This window comes from Loxodonta africana, chromosome 9 (genome assembly GCF_030014295.1).
Source record: "Loxodonta africana isolate mLoxAfr1 chromosome 9, mLoxAfr1.hap2, whole genome shotgun sequence".
Classification (NCBI taxonomy): Eukaryota; Metazoa; Chordata; class Mammalia; order Proboscidea; family Elephantidae; genus Loxodonta; species Loxodonta africana.
In genome coordinates, this window is record NC_087350.1 from 41,809,930 (window position 1) to 41,829,184 (window position 19,255).

The 19,255-nt window shown below is 45.0% G+C and overlaps 1 protein-coding gene across 14 annotated transcripts in view; it reads left to right on the forward strand.

Annotated features, from left to right (window-relative positions):
* Positions 1-19,255, forward strand: part of APBA1 (amyloid beta precursor protein binding family A member 1) — a 236,980-nt gene that overhangs the window by 198,961 nt on the left and 18,764 nt on the right. For 12 of the 14 annotated variants that reach the window (XM_064291241.1, XM_064291239.1, XM_064291240.1 and 9 more), the window contains 5 exons: positions 2,613-2,645; positions 3,656-3,742; positions 4,496-4,681; positions 11,079-11,258; positions 13,629-13,841. In XM_064291241.1, the coding sequence (XP_064147311.1) occupies positions 2,613-2,645; positions 3,656-3,742; positions 4,496-4,681; positions 11,079-11,258; positions 13,629-13,841 (699 nt within the window). The remainder of the gene's footprint in view (positions 1-2,612; positions 2,646-3,655; positions 3,743-4,495; positions 4,682-11,078; positions 11,259-13,628; positions 13,842-19,255) is intronic. The other 2 variants (XM_064291245.1, XM_064291244.1) reach the window with 2 other exon arrangements.

Sequence of the window (19,255 nt, forward strand, 5' to 3'; positions counted from 1 at the left end):
GGCCTTATGCTTCTTGTGGACCTCTTTCTGTTTCTCCAAGTACTCAATCTGGCTCCAGCCTCCCATCCCCATGACTGCCAATGCAATATCTAATTTTTCATTGTGATTTGTTCTAGGGGACTTGGAGGCCATAAGTGATTGAAAGTGATGGTATTACTGTTAGAGAAGTGATGGTATTACTCTAAGTGCATAAAATATCTTTTTAACATCCTAAAAATTATTTCAGAATACCGTTCATGACACTCAGCTCGCCTCTTGGATCCTCTTCCTCATAACCAGATTGAGTGAAAAACAGAATGTGGGCAATCCATTGGTGGCCGCCATTTTGTACTTTGAAAGGGTCCTTTCAGACCCCAGTTCCATAGAGAGTTGAAGAATTTTGACCAACCACTGTTAGGTTTTAGATCCGAGATCATGGAGATTCCTGTACTGCAGCTGTATCATTTCAGGGAAGTGGTAGGAAGCAAACAAGCAGTAAGAACTCAGCAGTCATTTGTTGTGAGGATTATAACTGATGCAGATCAGGCTGTCCGCCAGTAGGACTCTCAGATTCCTGTGAGGGGGTGTGATATAGCATCAACATAGGGCCACCCCTTAGATACTGAAATATTTCCACTGTAATGCACAGCTGTTAGAATAACATTTGCACTCATGACTGCCAGTATGAGCTGTGGGGGTGAGTGTGTAGGAGTGAGATTGCCCTAGTTGCCTAGGTGGACCGGATATTAGCTGTTTGGTGTTTGTACAGCTGACTCATCTGGTTTCTCTACAGTAAGGTAGTACAGGCAACACGCTTTTAGGCATTAATGAAATAGAGATGTACTGCTAAGACCAAAAGAGCTTTTCTGCCAGGTGAATACCAAAGAATGCGAGAAAATAGTTCTTCCTCCCCCCGCACTCATCACCACAGCACTGTCCGTGGCTCAGCCATTCACTCACCATTATTCACACAGGATCTGTATCTATAGCAAGCTGAGAAATTGCAACCTGGCATAGGTGAATAACGATAATATAGCAGCAAGCCCAAGCATGGTGCTTATGATGCAGCCGGCACTATTCTAAGCACTTTGCATGTATTCATTTTATGCTCAAAACAGCCTGAAGCGGTAAATGTCACTTTTATCCCCACTTTTCAGATGAGAAAACTGAGACACAGAGACATTAAGTGGCGTGCTCAAAGTCGCATGACTAGTAGATGGCAGAGCCAGGATTTGGTTTTAGACAATCTGACTCATGAGTCTCTGCTTTTATCAACTATGCTCTCTTTTACTTATAAATATTACATTCATTTCTAGTTAGGTACAGGTTATATTACTATTATGAAAGCTTAAGGCAAGAAGTATTACTAGAGACAGAGGGATATTTCATAAAAGTAAAAAGAGTCAATTCAACAGGAAGACGTATCTGTCTTAAATGTGTATGTACCTAATAACATAGCTACGAAATATATAAAGCAAAAATTTGGTTGACATGACCAAAAGGAGACGTGACAAATCCACAGTTGCAACTGGAGATTTTAACATACTCCTCTTAATAAATGATAGAGCATGCAGACAAAAAATAGCATAGAATATTTGAACAATGCTATCAACCAGTTTAACTGACTTACTGACATCTGTAGAGCACTAGCCCCAACAACTACAGAATGCATATTCTTTTGAAGTCCACATGGAACATTCACCAGAGTTGATCATGTGCTGGACCATATAGCTAAGACAGCAAATTTCAAATGATTGAATCATAAAGAACATATTCTCTGACCTCACTGGAATTAATTTAGAAATCAATAACAAGAAGATAACTAGAAAATCTCCAACTGTGTTGAAATTGGAGCCCTGGTGGCATAGTGGTTAAGAACTTGGCTGCTAACCAAAATGTTGGCAGTTCAAATCCACCAGCTGCTCCTTGGAAACCTTATGGGGCAGTTCTACTCTGTCCTATAGGGTCCCTATGAGTCAGAATTGACTCAACAGCAATGGGTTTGGTTTGGGCTTTTTGGTGTTGAAATTAATAACACAATTCTAAGTTATCCAGTATGCAAAGAAGAGATCACAGTGAAAACTAGGAAATGTTTTGAACAGAACAGTAATTAAAAAGGAACATATCAAAATTTGTGGAATGCAGCTAAAGCTGTGCTTAGAGGGAGTTTCATAGGTTTAAATAAAAATATCAGAAAAGAAAAAAGTTTGAAAATTCATCATTTAAGTTTTCATCCCAAGAAGCTACAGAAAGATCAACAAATTATACTCAAAGAAAAAAAATAAGGAAATAATAAAGGTAGAGGCAGAAATCAATGAAGTGGAAAACAGGCCATACAATAAAGAAAATCAGTAGAACTAAAAATTGGTTCCTTGAAAACATCAATTGCAGTTAAGTGTAAGAAGCAGCACCTGAATATTTTTGTTTCCTTTTTCCCACTGCCCTGCCGCCTACAAAATTCTGAATCAGGAGTTTGATTGCCTTTAGAGTGGGATTTTTTTAAACTAGCTCTCCCACAGAAATGCTTTATACCACTCATCGGTATTAGTTCGTCAATTCCCTTTTTTGACTTTGAGTCTCTGCAAATTCTTTTCTAACTATTCTCCTGTCTCTGTTTGTTCCATGCTAAGCAGATGGCCCAGAAATTAGCCAAAAGCAGGAAGAAGGTGCAGTACAAACAACTTCATCAGCTTGGTGTTATGCCTGTTCTTTTCATTTATTTACGTTTTGCCTTTTTGTTATTTCGTGTTTTTGTTTTCTGCATCCAGCAAGTTTTTGTTCAGATTTTCGTTTCGAACCGCCCCATAAGCCAGTGTTTCTCCAAAATCAGTTGCCTAAAGTGGCCGTTTTCTGTTGCTCATTAGTCATTTCACTTCAGAGTAACGACAGGGAGCAGATTGGAGATGCTAAATGAGTCATAGCCGAGTGTGAACATTTCACCCTTTCAGGAGGATTGATGTGGCAGGGACTTGGGTCTGTTCAATTACAGTTATGTTTGATTTGTGGGTTTGTCAGATTGCTGGATGCAAAAAAGAAAACTCGCTGATAACCACACCTGTGCAGAGTTAAGCCCTAAATTAAACAAACTGATGTGCAGTTTTTGGTTGTGGAGCTTCTAGGTGCTTATGAACTACCCGTGGGATGTTGAGGCATTGGGGCTGTTTCCTAGTGGGGTGGTTTCTGGAGTGGGTTAGTGCTTCCGTGGCTGCTCTGGTGGTGTGAGAACATGAAGACCCTCTTACCAGAACTGCATCCCAATGGCTTAGTTTCCACTTGCAGCTGACACTGGCCCTATCAGCTGAAGCAGGGACAAACTCTGACTTCTCCAAGATCCTCAGTTTTGAGTTTTTCCTTCCATCTGCTGGGCCCTGAAACCTGTGCAGAAAGGGCCATTCACAATCAATGTTCCTAAAGTGAATTGGCTGTAGTGAGTCACTGCTTCTTCAGGAGAAAAAGCAAAATGTTTTGCATTTTCCCCCGTAACCTGGAGATGCTAACTCACATCATGTGTCCATACTCCGTGTGGGGTCTTCATTGTTGGGAGCCTAATTCTGGAGTCTGCATTGCTGTTCTGGTGATTGTGTCTTGGTGCCTCTGGTGTGTGAGCTAACCTCTCCCTGGCATCTGGCTTGCAGTCATTTATTAAAGCTTCCTCTCGGTGCATTTTTCCTCTCAGGCTCCTGAAGGCGAATCTCAGCCAATGACAGAGGTGGATCTCTTCATTTCTACCCAGAGAATCAAAGTATTGAATGCTGACACACAGGTACGAGTCAGCCTCACCTTTCCTGGGGATGAAGCTTAGCAGCTTGGTGGCTCAGAGTCGGTGCCCCTGTCTGTGGAACAGCTGTGCCCAGACGCTGGTCTCCACACAAGCTGGAAGGTGGTGGCTTTGTAAGGCCTGCTGCTGGGTGGGGCTTTGGACTGTTTTCTTAAAGATCAAAAGAAAAACTAAAACATAGATGTTGTGTGTTAACAGCTCTCATAAATTCTTAGCAGAGGATTCTTCAATATGAACCAGGTTAGCCTTTGAAGAATTTTTATGTAAAATCACACACACACACACATGCTATCTCATTAGGGGGAGAGCAACTAGGAGTACACAGCAAGATGTATATAAATTTTTGTATGAGAGACTGACTTGATTTTTAAACTTTCACTTAAACACAATAAAAAATAAGAAAATAAAATCACACACACACGCACAAGAAAAAAAAATGACAACTACCCCTTGTAGATTTTTTATTTTTTAACTTCTCCAGCAGAGGTTCTACTGGTTGTAAATGATTGAAATTTCTTGTTTTCAGCAGCCACAAATGTTCTGCTGTGGTTATTAGCTGAGGAGGAGGCCCTCGGCTAGGGTGGGCTGTGCATGAATCTGCTATCAAGGCCCTTCCATGAACCCCCGGGGCCCACCCTACTTATGGACAGTCCCTGCCTGGCCTGCGGTGTGGCTGAGCCTCTCCTGGGTCACTAGTTCCACACTGGACTTAAGTGTCCTCTCCCTCCCGCCCTCCAGGAGACAATGATGGACCACCCCCTGAGGACCATCTCCTACATCGCAGACATCGGGAACATCGTCGTGCTTATGGCCCGCAGGCGGATGCCCCGCTCCAACTCCCAGGAGAACGTGGAAGCCTCCCACCCTTCCCAGGACGGGAAAAGGCAGTACAAGATGATCTGCCACGTGTTCGAGTCGGAGGATGTAAGGGCGGCTTGCCCCGTTCTCCTTGCCGGTGACCTGAGCTGTGGTCGTGTGGCCAGATTCTCCATTTTCCAGAGTCTGAATCAGCCTAACTAATCATACGTTAAACATATATTAATAAGCCCTTACTGTGTGTTGGGGCAGCCCTGGTGACACAGTGGTTAACCGTTCGGCTGCTAACCAAAAGGTCAGCAGTTAGAATCCACCAGCTGCTTCTTGGAAACCCTATGGGGCAGTTCTACTCTGTCCTTAGGGTCGCTATGAGTTGAACCGAGTCGACGGCAATGGGTTTGGTTTTTGGTTTTATGTATCAGGCACTGTTTAGTGCTAGGGATAAAAGGCTGAATAAAAGAGAGAAGTTACTCATCATCAGATTTATAGGGAGATAGAAAATAAGTAGATAAATAAATACTCAAGATAAAATTAGGTAGTAAGTGCTATAAGGAGTCCCTGGGTGATTCACAGTTAATGTGTTCAGCTACTAAATGAAAGGTTAGAGATTCAAGTCCACACAGAGGTGCCTTGGAAGAAAGGCCTGGCAATCTACTCTGAAAAATCAGCCATTGAAAACCCTCTGGAGCACAGTTCTCCTGTGACACACTCGGAGTTACCGTAAGTCAGAGTCATCTCAACGGAACTGGTGTTTTTAAGCGGTATAAGGAAAAATAGACCAAGATCAGGGGGTAGAAGAGCAAGAGCTGTGTCAGGTAGTGTGGCCAACAAAGTCCTTTCTCAGGAAGTGACATTCGAGTGGAGACCTGAATAAAGTGAGGGCGAGAAAAGAGCAAGTGCAAAGGCCCTGAGGCGGGGATATACCAGCTAGGCTTGAGGAAGCATAAGAAGGCCAGGCCTCCAGCGAGCCTAGAATGAGGGGAAGTGTGAGAAGAATGCCATCAGATGCACTGGGGCCTGAGCAGGTCCATCTGGGCATGAGAGCATTTGGGGGGGGACAGTTCTGTGTCATGCAAGACTGTCCTGTGGGCTAAGGAGAGTTAGTTTTCCTGTACCCTCCCACCTAATGGCAGGAGCACCCTCCTGTCTCCCACCCCCAGTCATCATCAAAATCCAAATTACCCTGCACATTTCCAGATGTCCCCTAGGTCAGAAGTGCTGCCAGGACTTTAGAAACCTGGGTGAAGACCTTTAATGTTATTGTGAGATGGGAGAAGCAGACCAGCCCTCCCCCTTGTTAATGGAGACTGAGGAAGGGGAGTCCCCTTCCCGTTTTCCTTGGTATTTACGGTGGCCAGCTCCTCCCCCTGTCAAAGCCAGTGATTCCTACCCCACATTTCTATAGGTGGTGAAGTTGGCGAAGAAAACTAGCTTACAGCTAATTTTCGTGTCTTCCATTTGGCTCTTCTTTTCAGGTTGTCCCCACAGCTAATGGTGGAATTGCTGGCAAGGTTGCAGCTTCCAGCTGCATTAGTGCCAGAGTGGCACCCAAGTGCCTCCCCTCTTGGAACATGCCCCACAGTGGCCATGACCTGCAGAGCCCCTAGGAGGGCCACGTCCGTGCTGCTGACCTTGCTTATTTTTTCCCCTCTCAAAGTGGAATAGCCTCTGTGTCTCATAGTGAGCAAAGAGCCCTTATCTCTTAAAGACCATTGCCTGTGGTGGCCTTGGCTCCTTAGACGAGCCATTTTTCTCCAATGGAGTATTCGTCTAGCTACAGTAAATTGCTTTTGTCCATGGAGTGAGGAGTCAGAGGCAGCCTTATTTTGTCAGGGGAACCTGAGCTGATATGGTTGCAGCTCCAGAGAGGAGGAGATGCTTTGCTCATTGTCACCATCCTTTGCTGGTCAGGTTCTCTAAAAAGCAACCCAGGGACAAAGTCACTGAGAAGGCAGAGAGCTTGAAACATTTCTCCCTGTCATTCTCCTTGCTATTCCTTTAAAATCATGTCCATACCAGCAAATTGGGACAAAATGAGTTTTAGAAAGTGTCTTAGTATCTAATGCTGCTATAACAGAAGAACCATAAGCAGATGGCTTTATCAAAGAGAAATTCAGTCTCTCACAGTCTAGTAGGCTACAAGTCCAAATTCAGGGTGCCAGCTCCAGGGGAAGGCTTTCTCTCTCTGTCGGCTCTAGAGGAAGCTCCTTGTCATCAATCTTCCCTTGGTCTAGGAGCTTCTCCACACAGGAACCCCAGGCCCAAAGGATGCGTTCTGCTCCCAGCACTTGCTTTTTTAATGATATGAGGTCCCCTTGTCTTTCTGCTCACTTATCTCTTTTATATCTCAAAAGAGATTGACTTAAGACAAAATCTAATCTTGTAGATCTCATCAACATAACTGCCGCTAACCCATCTCATTAACATCATGGCGATAGTATTTACAACACATAGGAAAGTCACATCAGATGAGAAAATGGTGGAAGTCACACAATACTGGGAATCATGGCCTAACCAAGTTGACACGTATTTTGGGGGGACACAATTCAATCCATGACAGAAGGTCCTTGGAAAATTCCAGAAGAGTTAAAACTTAGACCCTTTATTAAGCTGCCTGTGTCCTGCAGGAGGCCAGTGAGAAGGTGGCATTAGCACTGCTCACCTCCACCTCTGCCCAGGCATGGGAAGCCCCTGGAAGACCCTCAGCCACTGGCTTCGAGCTCATAAGGAGGGGTTTTCTTCCTTGGGATTCCTTTGGATCCAGCAGGAAAGCTGATGAAAGAAAAGAACGGAGAAGCAAGAGTTAGGACAAGAGTGGACTTGGAAATCTGACCCCTTTGCTTCCTATAGAGCCTGGACCAAGAGCGTTAGCTCCAGAGCTGGTGAGAGCTGGGTGTGAATCCTGCTGCCACCACATCTGAGCAGTGTGGTCTCTAAGCCTCAGTTGGCTGTTAGGTAACATGATGGTGCCTCCTGCATCAGGCTGCTGTGTGACTTAGGTATTTAGAGCCCAGTGTCTGGCACGCGGCACTAAAACAAAACAAAACCAGTTGCCATGGAGTCAGTTCCAACTACTGCCAACCCCATGTGTGCAGAGTAGAATGGCACTCCATAGGGCTTTTGATGGCTGTGACCTTTCAGAAGCAGAGTACCAGGGCTTTCTTCCAAGGTGCCTCTCGGTGGGTTCAAACTGCCAGCCTACTGGTTAGTAGTCAAGTGCATAACCATGTGTGCCACCCAGGAACTAAGCTCAGTTGCCATAGCGTCCATCTGGTATATCCATCTGTGGTGGTCTGGCAGTCCGATTCTGTTCAAGGCACACATCCTTCACTTTATTTACAAGCACCTCTCTGACGCCAGAAGCAATGGCTCAGTACCTCCCAATTTCACAGCAGGACGCAGGGTGTGGTTCTCTATGCAACTTGCAAGACTTGGCATGTAAAGTCACCAGATCCTCAGAGGGAGAAAAGTAAAGCATTTGTTTTCCCCTGGCCAGCCATACAGAAAGTTCTAGCATCACTATTAATTAGCTTTTGTGTACTAAAAATTAGAGAAGGCAGGGAAAGGAGGAGTGAAGTTTAGAATTAGGTGTCTTTTAATTATAGTGCCCCAGAGGTTTTTGTTTTGTTGCTTTTTGTTTTTTATTTTGTTTTTCTACCCATTAGAATTTCACGGTGAGCCAGAGCCGTGTGGTGGGTGACAGGGTGGGCTCTGGAATCAGACTACCAGGATCAGGTCCCCTGGCCCCACCCCCTTCCCAGAGAGTGAGCAACTTAACCTCTCAACCTCAGTTTCCTGACCTGTCCAATGGGGCTAATGATCTAGGTCCAAAGTGCCAAAGTCTAAAAGCTCTGAGAAACAAAAGGGCTCTTTTGTGGTCAGTTGGCAGGAAAGCCTGGCGTTAACTGCAGTGAGGAATTTTATAGTATTTTTCCAGCTTGCTATGAATCTTGCAGAAACCCTGGTAGCATAGTGGTTAAGTACTACAGCTGCTAACCAAGAGATCGGCGGTTTGAATCCACCAGGCGTTCTACTCTGGTTCTACTCTGTCCTATAGCATTGCTATGAGTCGGCGTCGACAGCAATGGGTTTGGCTTTTTTGGTATGAATCTTGCACATTTTGTGCAGAAATATTACTGTGTTTGTTTATGGAGTACTTACCCAGACCTTTAAAGGGATTATTTCATAATGTACAGGATAGGCACCCTGTTACTTTTCTAAAATCCAAAAATCTCTAAATTGCAAAACACAGTTTCATAAATTTTGGATGATGGCTTGTGACCTCTACCAGTCATGGAACTGATGTGAGGATTGAATGCAGTGTAGGCACATGAGAAGTGCTCCGCCGCTGTTGGCCATCCTGGTTAATAATGTTCACGGATTAATGTATCGAAAAGTTATCAAAGCCCAGTGCAGGGGAAAGAACAATGGAAGCACAGTTCAGTCCTGTGTGCTGTGTGATCTTGTGCAGGTTCCTTTGCATTTCTGGGCCTCAGTTTCCTCACCTGGAAAGTTCAGGATGGGACTAGAAAGAGGACTCAACTCTGTTGGACCCAGTATCCTTTTTTTTTTTTTCTTTTAATTTTTTTGGTGACTTTGGAGAAAATTTATATAGCAAATTAGATTCTTACTTAACAATTTCTATACATATAATTCAGTGACATTGGTTATACTTTTCACAATGTGTCAGCATTCTCATTATTTCCATTCTGGTTCTGTTTCCATTAATCTAGCTTCCTTGCCCCCCGCCCCTTACCTTCTTGTCTTTGGTCTAGGGTAAATGTTGACCATTAGCTCTTATTTAGATGATTGTTTAGAGGAGCACAGTACTCACAGGCGATGTTATTTATGAGTCACTCTGTCTTTTGGATGATAGGTGATCTCTGGGAGTGGTTTCAGTTCCAAGTTTAAAGGGTATCACAGGGCAATAGCCTTGGGAGTTCCTCTAATCTCTACTGGTCTGGCCTTTTTTAGAAATTTCAGTTTTGTTGTACATTTTTTCCCCATTCTATCCAGGACCTTCTGTTATATCCTTAGTCAGAACCGTAGTAGTGGTAGCTGGGCACCATCTAGTTCTTCTGGTCCCAAGGCAGGTGAGTCTCTAGGTGAAGTTCGTATAGACTATGTGTCCTATAGGCTAGTTTGAGCCTTTGCTTTCCTTTCCTCTTTTGCTCCAGACATGTAGAGACAAATAGTTTGTATCTTTGATGGCTGCTCGCAAGCTTTTAAGACCCCCGGTGCTACTCACCAAACTAAGATGGTAGGACATTATTTTTATGAGCTATGTTATGCCAGTTGATCGAGTTGCCGCCCCAGTCAATACCCTTTTTACAATAGATACTATATAATGCTCGCTTACTTTCCTGGAATGAAATTCGGGAAATTAAGTGATAATAAATAATATAATCTCCCCTTTTGAAATTTTTTCGCAATATAATCCAAGTAATGCCATAAATATATCAGGAAAACAAGTGAAAATAAAATCATATTCATGATATTATGTAAATGCTTGGGCCAGCCACACCAGAAGACAGAATGAAATAGTCAGATGCTTACACCTACTTGATGAGTATGTTTGGATATAAGAGGACAAGGTATTCAGCTGAGTGTTGTCCACATTTGCTATTTGAATTGAGGGCTAAATAAGAGTGTGTATATAAAAACACACACTGAGTCACTGTGTGTGACTGTGAAGGTGGAGGCTGCTAGTGATGGGATTTAATGGCAACTCAGATACTGTGATCAGCATTCATGTTCATAATTTGCCAAAGGCATGAAGCTTACTCCTGGTAGAGTTCTGGACAAAATATCATCTTCTCTCAACTAACCTCGTAGTTATATTCTTGGAATGTTTATTGCATACAAGAGCCATCCACTCCAGGTCTTTGTGTTAAATATAAATTACAGTTCAGTCCTACACCACCAGTAGTTGCTGTCAAGTCAATTCCAACTCATGGCGACCCCCTGTGTGCAGAGTAGAACTGTGCGCCATAGGGTTGTCATGGCTGTGACCTTTCAGAAGCAGATTGCCAGGCCTTCCTTCTAAGGCACCTCTGGGTGGGTTTGAACCACCAACCTTTTGTTTCATACCCATGCACTTAACTGCTTGCACTACCTAGGGACTCCTTGAGTCCTAGACTCACATGACTAGGGACAGGGATTACATCTACATGACTGGCCAGTTGGGATATTTGAAAATTGTGCAGGATGCAGAACCCCTTGTCATCGTGTAGGACTGTCCTTTGCATTGTGGGGTGTACAGCCTCAGATTTCTGTCCGCTCAACGCCAGTAACTCCCTCCTATCATAACCCAAAATGTTCCCATAATTTAAAAATGGCCCCAGGAAGGCATCAGTGCTCGCATGTAGAACCACTGGCTTGGCTGATGTCTAGGCCTGCATAGTCCTGCTGGGACCCTTAGTCCTGTTGGGAAAGGGCACCAGGACGTCCACCAACAGCACTGCCCTACTGACCTCCATCTTTTTGTCTCTGGCTGCTGTTCTAGGCCCAACTGATCGCACAGTCCATTGGTCAGGCATTTAGTGTGGCATACCAGGAATTCCTCAGGGCCAATGGGATTAACCCCGAAGACCTCAGCCAGAAGGAGTATAGTGACCTGCTCAATACCCAGGACATGTACAATGACGACCTGATCCACTTCTCCAAGTCTGAAAACTGCAAAGATGTAGGTACTTTCCTGAAGCTATTCTCCAGGGTAGGTCAGCTGGGCAGCGGCCCCAGGGACAGCTGTGGAGGGAAAGTCAGAGCAGCTGAGGGTCAAGTGTGTAGTATGGGGGCCACTGCTGAGGGGTTCCTCCCTGTCTCTGGCTCCCCTCTCCTGCTGCTGTGAAGGGACATAGACAGTGAAGCAGAGTATCTTCTGCTGTATGGAATCCTGGGCTAAGAGTTGTGTGGGCTTTAAAGCTGTATGGGACCTGAACTCTGCCCTTCTGGTACTAAGTAAGGGCACCAAAGAAGTTAAATGGTGGTGTCAGGTGCAAGCACCGGTCAAAGAGAACTGTGCCGGAGAGCCTGGAACAGATCGGGGGTTCAGACAATAAATGCTGCAACCTTCAGGAACAGCCTGAGTGTTTCAACTGTATGAGTGTGCCAGGAGGAAAACAGGGCCCTTTGAGCTGGTCCAGAGGGCTGGGTATTATGTGGAAAGTGTTGACTGTGAGAGGGCCGGGCTGATGTAGCAGTGCAGAAGCATGAAGGTCAGAAAGCCAGAGGCTTATCTGGGGAGCCCTGGATGGGCAGCATGGCTGAGCAGATGGTAGTGTAGCAAAGGAGACAGAGAGACCAGCATGAAGGTCCTGGTCAGAACGGAGGGCTTACAAGTCCGTCCAAGGAGTTTGGACTTTCTCCAGTGGGTAAAAAAGAACCTTTAGTGAGAAAGTGATCATGTTAGCCACTAGTGTATGTTAGGTGCGTTGCTTCAAGTTTCCTAGAAGCAGAGCCTGAGACAAGGATTACCATTCAGGTGATTTCCTGGGAGAGTACGTGCGCTGAGGAGAAAGGGAGTGGGGAAGAAGGATGGTGGAGGATGCTCAAGAAGAATGTGGTCTCGTTGGAGATGAACTTCAGTCTGATCCAAGGGGAATTCTGGGGCACAAATTGTAGGACAGAGTTGTCCCACCTGGAATGAGGTAGCTGGCAGGCTAGTTACACAGTAGTTGTACTCTTGGGAGTTTAATGTAAACTAGAGCCATGCACTCGAGAAGTCTTTATGTTTATGTATAAAAATAAAATCAAGTCCTACACTCAGATAATTAGGAACAGGTGTTACATCTTCACAACAGGCCAGTGGGTTATTGGCCAGTCATTGGCCAAGGCCAGGAGGGTCCTCCATTTGGCTAAGGGCAATTCTCCAGGGAAGGGGCCAGCTGTGAGCTTCAACGTCTGGGGGGAGGGGCTACCAGCCTGCAAGGGGGATTTTGGCAGACACCAGCAGCAACTACTACAGTGTGTGTATAAGCACGTATGTATCTAAGAACGTGAATAAATACACACACATACACTCACTCTTTGTTGGATGACTCCAAGAAGTGTCTCGCCCTTGTAGCATCTCTGCACACCTCACCAAGTTGCAGGTGTCCAAAACCAACCATCTCCTCTGCCCGACCAAGGGAAGGTCACCACAGTTGTGCACATGGTCTCCTTGTCTACACTGTCACCCTTTTAGAATTGTGATAACGTCAGCGTCTTTTTTCTTCTTTTTCTACTTGCAGAGAAGTGTTACTGTAACACATACTTATTTATTTTTAACTCAAGAATGCTAAATATTGGAGAGAATTTATGAGCCACATTTATAAATGTGGGATGGGGAACTGTGCATAGAATCCAAAAGCTATTTCCTAAAACCGCAACACGCCACCAAAGCTACCACCATTGAGGACTACAGAATAAAAACCAGGTGTTCTGGGTATTGCCGAGCAAGATTGCTTATGTGAAACAAGAGGGTGACGAGAGTGTCTAGTTACCTGTAACACAACTACCACAAGTGGGTGGTTTTAAGGAACCAAAATTTACTTGCTCACAGTTCTGGAGCCTAAAGTCCAAATCAGGGTCTTGGCCATGTGGATTACTTCCCTGTTGCTAGCCCGGGGCGTTCCCTGGTTCTTTGGCGTTCCTTGGCTTATAGACAGTCCTCACACGGTGTCTGTCTTCCCAGTATGTGCTCTCTTCTGTGTCTAATCTGCTCTTTTTATAACTGGGAAGTGATTAGGTTTAGGACACAGCCTACATGGATACAGCTTCATTAACATAAAAAAGAAAACCCAGTTTCCAAACACAATTACTTCCACAAGAGTAGGGGTTAGGATTCCAGCACTGACTTTGGGAGGACACAGTTCAGTCCATAGCAGCCTGTGTTAAATCATTCTGTACAAACACTGGATGTCACAGACTACAGAGAAGAGAGGGATCCCATGGGTTGGAGTCATCTGTGAAAGTGTCTTTCCTTTTTGGTAAAGACAGGAGGAGGGAAATGATTTTCTTTCTACCATTACCCTGAATGGTTGCTGATTAAGGCTTCCTGTTTTTCTCCTTTCAGGTATTCATAGAGAAGCAGAAAGGAGAAATCCTAGGTGTGGTGATTGTGGAGTCCGGCTGGGGGTCCATCCTGCCAACCGTGATCATAGCCAACATGATGCACGGAGGCCCTGCAGAGAAGTCGGGGAAGCTGAATATTGGGGACCAGATCATGTCTATTAACGGCACTAGCCTGGTGGGCCTGCCCTTGTCCACCTGCCAGAGTATTATTAAGGTACCTGGATGCAGGAGAAATTAGCCTCTGTTGGAGACCTGAAATGAAGGGGGAAAGTGTGACCACAATTCAGATCGTTAATACGAACGAACGTGTTCAGTGTGTCAGGCACCCAGGAGGACTCAGTATGCAGAGCTGTAAACTTTGCACTCAGGTAGCTTACCCTCAGAGTCCCTGGGTGGCGCTAGAATTAAGGCGTTCAGCTGCTAATGGAAAGGTTGGCAGTTCGAGTCCACCCAGAGGCACCTTGGAAGAAGGTCTGGTGATCTTCATCTGAAAACTCAGCCATTGAAAATCCTATTGAGCACATTCTACTCTGACGCACGTGAGGTCGTCATGCGCTGGCGTCAACTTGATGGCAGCCGGGTTTTGTTTTATTGTTTTTAGCTTACACTCAGTTACTATTTACAGATTCCTCCCCAAACCTGTTTTCAGACCTGGGATGGTATATGTGGCTCACGTAACATCTAATGCCACAGCTATGTTGGTTTCCTAGGGCAGCCATCACAAAGTACCACAGAGGGGCTTAAAATGACAAAAATTTATTGTCTCTCAGTTCTGGAGGCTAGAAGTCAGAATTCAGGGTGTCGGCAGCGCTGTGTTCCTCTCTAGGAGATGATCCTGTCTTATCTCTCTCAGCTTCTGGTAGCCCCAGGTGTTCCTCAGCTTGCAGCTGCAGTATAACTCCATCATCACACAGTCATCTTCCCTCTGTCTTGTCTCTCATGTGTGTCTTCTCCTCTTTTATATGAACACCATTCAGATGGGATTAGGACCCACCTAACTCCAGTATGGCGCCCTGGTGGCGCAGTGGTTAAGAGCTACGGAGAGCTATGGCTGCTAACCAAAAGGTTGGCAGTTCAAATCCACCAGCAGCTCCTTGGAAACCCCACGGGGCAGTTCTACTCTATCCTGTAGGGTCACTGAGTTGGAATCGACTCGACCGCAATGGGTTTGGTTTGGTTTAGTTAACTTCAGTATAAGAAGCCCTGGTGGCACAGTGGTTAAAGCAATTGACTGCTAACTGAAGGGTCAGCGATTGGAAACCACCAGCAGCTCTTCAAGAGAAAGATGTGGCAGTCTGCTTCCGTAGAGATTTACAGCCTCGGAAACCCTGAGAGGTCGCTATGAATCAGAATCGACTTAATGGCAGTGGGTTTGGTTTTTGTTACCTAACTGATAACATCCTCAAAGACGCTATTTCCAAAGGAGGCCATGTTCTCAGGTACTGGGGTATAGGACTTAAACATAAATTTTGCAGGGACACAATTCAACCAATGACAATGCCCATAACAGACATCACTAATCAGTCACAGCGCTCTCTCCCACTAAGCCCAGACTCAGCCTCAACAGAATTTTCCTCAGCACAGTAATCCATACAATCCCGTACAGTCAGCCAGATGTTCTTGAGCCAAATCACGGAGCCCTGACAGTGCAGTGGGTAAGAATTTGACTGCTAACCAGAAGGTCGGCAATTCAGATCTACCAGCTGCTCCTTGGAAACCCTGTGGGGCAGTTCTACTCTGTCCGGTAGGGTTGCTATGAGTTAGAATCGACTTGACGGCAACAGGTATGGGTTTTTCTTTCTCTTTTTTTTAAATTTGACTACAAATCACAGAAATGCTTCAAAATAGAGAGTACTTTTCCTTAACAGGGACCACGACTGTGGTCCAGGTGAGATTATCCTCCCCCAGAGCTGCATAATGCTATCCACACAGGCTGGTTGTCATAAGAAGAAGGGACATCTTTATGGTCCATGTACGTACTCCTTTTTTAAAAAAAAAAGTTATTGTGGTAAAATGCATATAACATAAAACCTCCCATTTAAACCATTTCTAAGTATACATTTCATTGGCCTTAATTATATTCACCATATTCTGCAACCATCACCACTATCTCTTTCCAAAACTTAATTGCTTAATGGGTACACACTTTCCGTTTGGGGTGAAAAAAAGGTTTGGTAATATAGTGAAGCCTGTGAGAGATGGAACTTGATGGAACTGTCTTGTTTTTCTGGGTCTCGCAAGTTTTCTGCCTTTGACAGGGTGCAGTCTTACCATTTTTCTATCACTGTCTGTTAGTGGAATATATTTGCGTTTTCCTTCTCTAATAGGTTTCCAGCTTATACAGGTTCCAGTAGGCATATATATATACCAAAATAAAATTACTTCTTGTTTAACTGGGGCTATTACGTAATGCTAAAAGGAGGTCCTGAAATGAAAATTAAATGTGAATATTTGAGAGGAAAGATTAAGATTTTCTTTTAGAAATGAAGCATCCGTTTATAGTCTTTTGAGCGCATTGGTACTTGCTGGCTGCATGGCCAGTTTGAATGAGAATATTCCTCCTGACCACGGTGTCTGTAGACCCCACTGGTTCTGGACCAAACGCTGTGACACCGGAAGCAGACTGGGATGGTGCAGCTTTCCTTGGCCCCTCAGGGCTTCCTGCAAGACTGTTGTCAAGAACTTAGTTGTGTGTGTCTGTGTGTGCAATGTGAGTGGTGTGTGTGTGTGAGTGGTGTGTGCATGAGAGAATGAGAATATGAATTCATATAATAGTCATTCTAAGCAACAGAAAGATTACACAAGATTACATCCTTGGCCGGGAAGTTGCGGAGTGGGAGATGAAGGTACATGTATAGGACATAGGGAAGAGTACCGCTCTTTGATTTTAATAAAATGGATTAGATTCTTAATTCCTTGTAAGATAATCACACCCAGAAATAGTCCTCTTCAACCTCATTTCTTTTTGTTCCATCTCACACTTAAATAATTCCATCTCTTACTTAATATACATTAAAGATAAGGCTAAAGAATCTGCTTTGAACATGCATATTCATTCAAACATGTTTAATGGGGCCTCTGTTAGGCGCTGAGCTTAACTATGCAGGAAAGCCAGAATGGCAGTCCTCATATGGAGGACACTTAACGGAGTTGAAAGGGTTCACTTGGCCCTAATGGCAACACAGAGGTAAAATGCTCCAAGTGTTTAGAGGAGGGAGAATTTTTAAGGATGTTTAAGGTGGGCCTTGAAGGATGAATGGGACTTAGAGGATGAGTGGGACTGTTATTGAAATAACAGAAAGGAATGTGACATTGAGACAGGAGAGACAGGGTCTGTCCGTGCTGTCGAGTCAGTTCCGACTCACTGCAACCCTGTGTACAACAGAACGAAGTACTGCCTACTCCTGCACCATCCTCGCAGTCTTTGCTGTGTTTGAGCACATTGTTGAAGCCACTGTGTCAGTCCATCTTGTTGAGGTTCTTCCTGTTTTTCGCTGACCCTCTGCATTACTAAGCATGATATCCTTCTCTTCCAGGGACTGGTCCCTCCTGATAACATGTCCAAGGTACAATAGACAAAATCTCACCATCCTTGCTTATAATGAGCATTCTGGCTGTTCTTCTTCCAGAACAGATTTGTTTGTTCTCCTGGTGGTCTGTGGTATATTCAGTATTCTTCACCAACACCATAATTCAAAGGCATCAATTATTCTTTGGTCTTCCTTATTCATTGCCCAGCTTTCACATGCATGCGAGGTGATTGAAAAGACCATGGTTTGGGTCAGGTGCACCTTAGTCCTCAAAGTGACATCTTTGCTTTTTCACACCTTAAAGAGGTCTTTTGCAGCAGATTTGCCCAGTGCAATACGTTGTTTGATTTCCTGATTGGTGTTTCCATGGGTGTTAGTTGTGGATCCAAGTAAAATGAAATCCTTAACAACGTTAATCTGTTCTCCATTTATCATGATGTTGCTTATCAGCCCAACTGTGAGGATTTTTGCTTTTATTATGTTGAGATATAATCCATACTGAAGGATGTGGTCTTTGATCTTCATCAGTAAGTGCTTCAAGTTGTCTTTGCTTTCGACAAGCAAGGCTGTGTCATCTGCGTATGGCAGGTTGTTAATGAGTCTTCCTCCAATCCTGATGCCATGTTCTTCTTCGTATAGTCCAGCTTCTGTGTGTGGCATAGGAACTATTATTATGCTCATTGTACAGGTTAGGAAACTGAAGCACAGAAAGATGATGTAATTATTCAGGGTCACACAGCTTGTTAGTGGTGGAGCCAGGATATGTGCCTGTGCCGTCTGGCTCAAGAGCCAGGTCGTTCAACCCCGATGATACCCTGCCTCCAACACAGTCATCCCAGGGAGAAGGACAATCTAATGCTGGTTCCTGAGGCAGCATTTCTCAGCTGGGCATTCTTGTCCCTCAGAGGACTTTTGGGAATGTCAGAGTCATGGTTGTCACAACTGGGGGGTGGAGGGGTGCTACTGGTACCCAGTGGGTTGAAACCAGGGATGCTGCTGCTCATCCCACGGTGGCCAGGACAGCCCCTTATGAGTGTCCTAGGACTCCCATAACAAAGTACTGTACACTGGGTGTCCTGTAAGAACAGAAATTTATAGTCTCACAGTTCTGGAAGCTGGGAGTACAAATTCAGGATTCAGCCCTGTTGATACCTTCTGAGGGCTCTAAGGGAGAATCTGTTTCTTGCCTCCTCCTAGCTCCTGGTCACTGCTGGTGATCAATGGTGTACCTTGACTTAGACATCACTCCAGTCTCTGCCTCCATCATCACGTGGCCATTTACTCTGTGTTTCTATGTCTCCTCTCTTTTAGAAGGACACCACTGTGATTGGATTAGGAGTCCCTGAGTGGTGCAAACGGTTAACATACTTGGCTGCTAACCAAAAGGTTGGCAGTTCGAGTCTACCCAGAGGTGCCTCGGAAGCAGATCTGGTGATCTACTTCTGAAAAAAGTTCTGCTCTGACACAAATGGAGTCGTCATGAGTTGGAGCTGGCTCCATGGCAACCGGTTTTATGATTGGTTTAGGGCTCACTTTACTCCAATATGATCTCATGTTAACTGATAGTGTCTTCAAAGACCCTATTTCCAAACAAGGTCATATTCAGAGTTCTGAAGGTTAGGACTTCAACATATCTTTGGGGGACACAATTCAATCCATAATAGCCCCCCATCACAAAGGATTATAAGCCAAAAACTCATTGCCGTCGAGTTGATTCTGACTCACAGCAGCCCTATTGGAATTTCCAGCCCCAAATATCAGTAGCGCTGAGGCTGAGAAATCCTTTCTTAGAAGTACAGGACTTGAGATGTGGGAGAGAAGTCAGTGAGTTGGGGGGAGGGGTGGAGAGAGGGGAAGGTAGGTCAGGCAGGGTTCAGGGGGAGTTGATGTGGGTCTTGAAAGGTTTGGGGAGGGTTTGTGGGGAGGAGGATCAGAGAGAGGCCTGGGTGGGACTGGTGAGGCTGCATGTCAGAGCCCGTGACCCACTTGCCAGGTGGAGCCCAGCCCCTCCTTCATCCCACGACAGCCGTGAGGAGGATAGCAGATGCCCAATTTGCATCAAGGCGCCCACAGCTTGCCCAGTGCTGGCAAGTGGTTC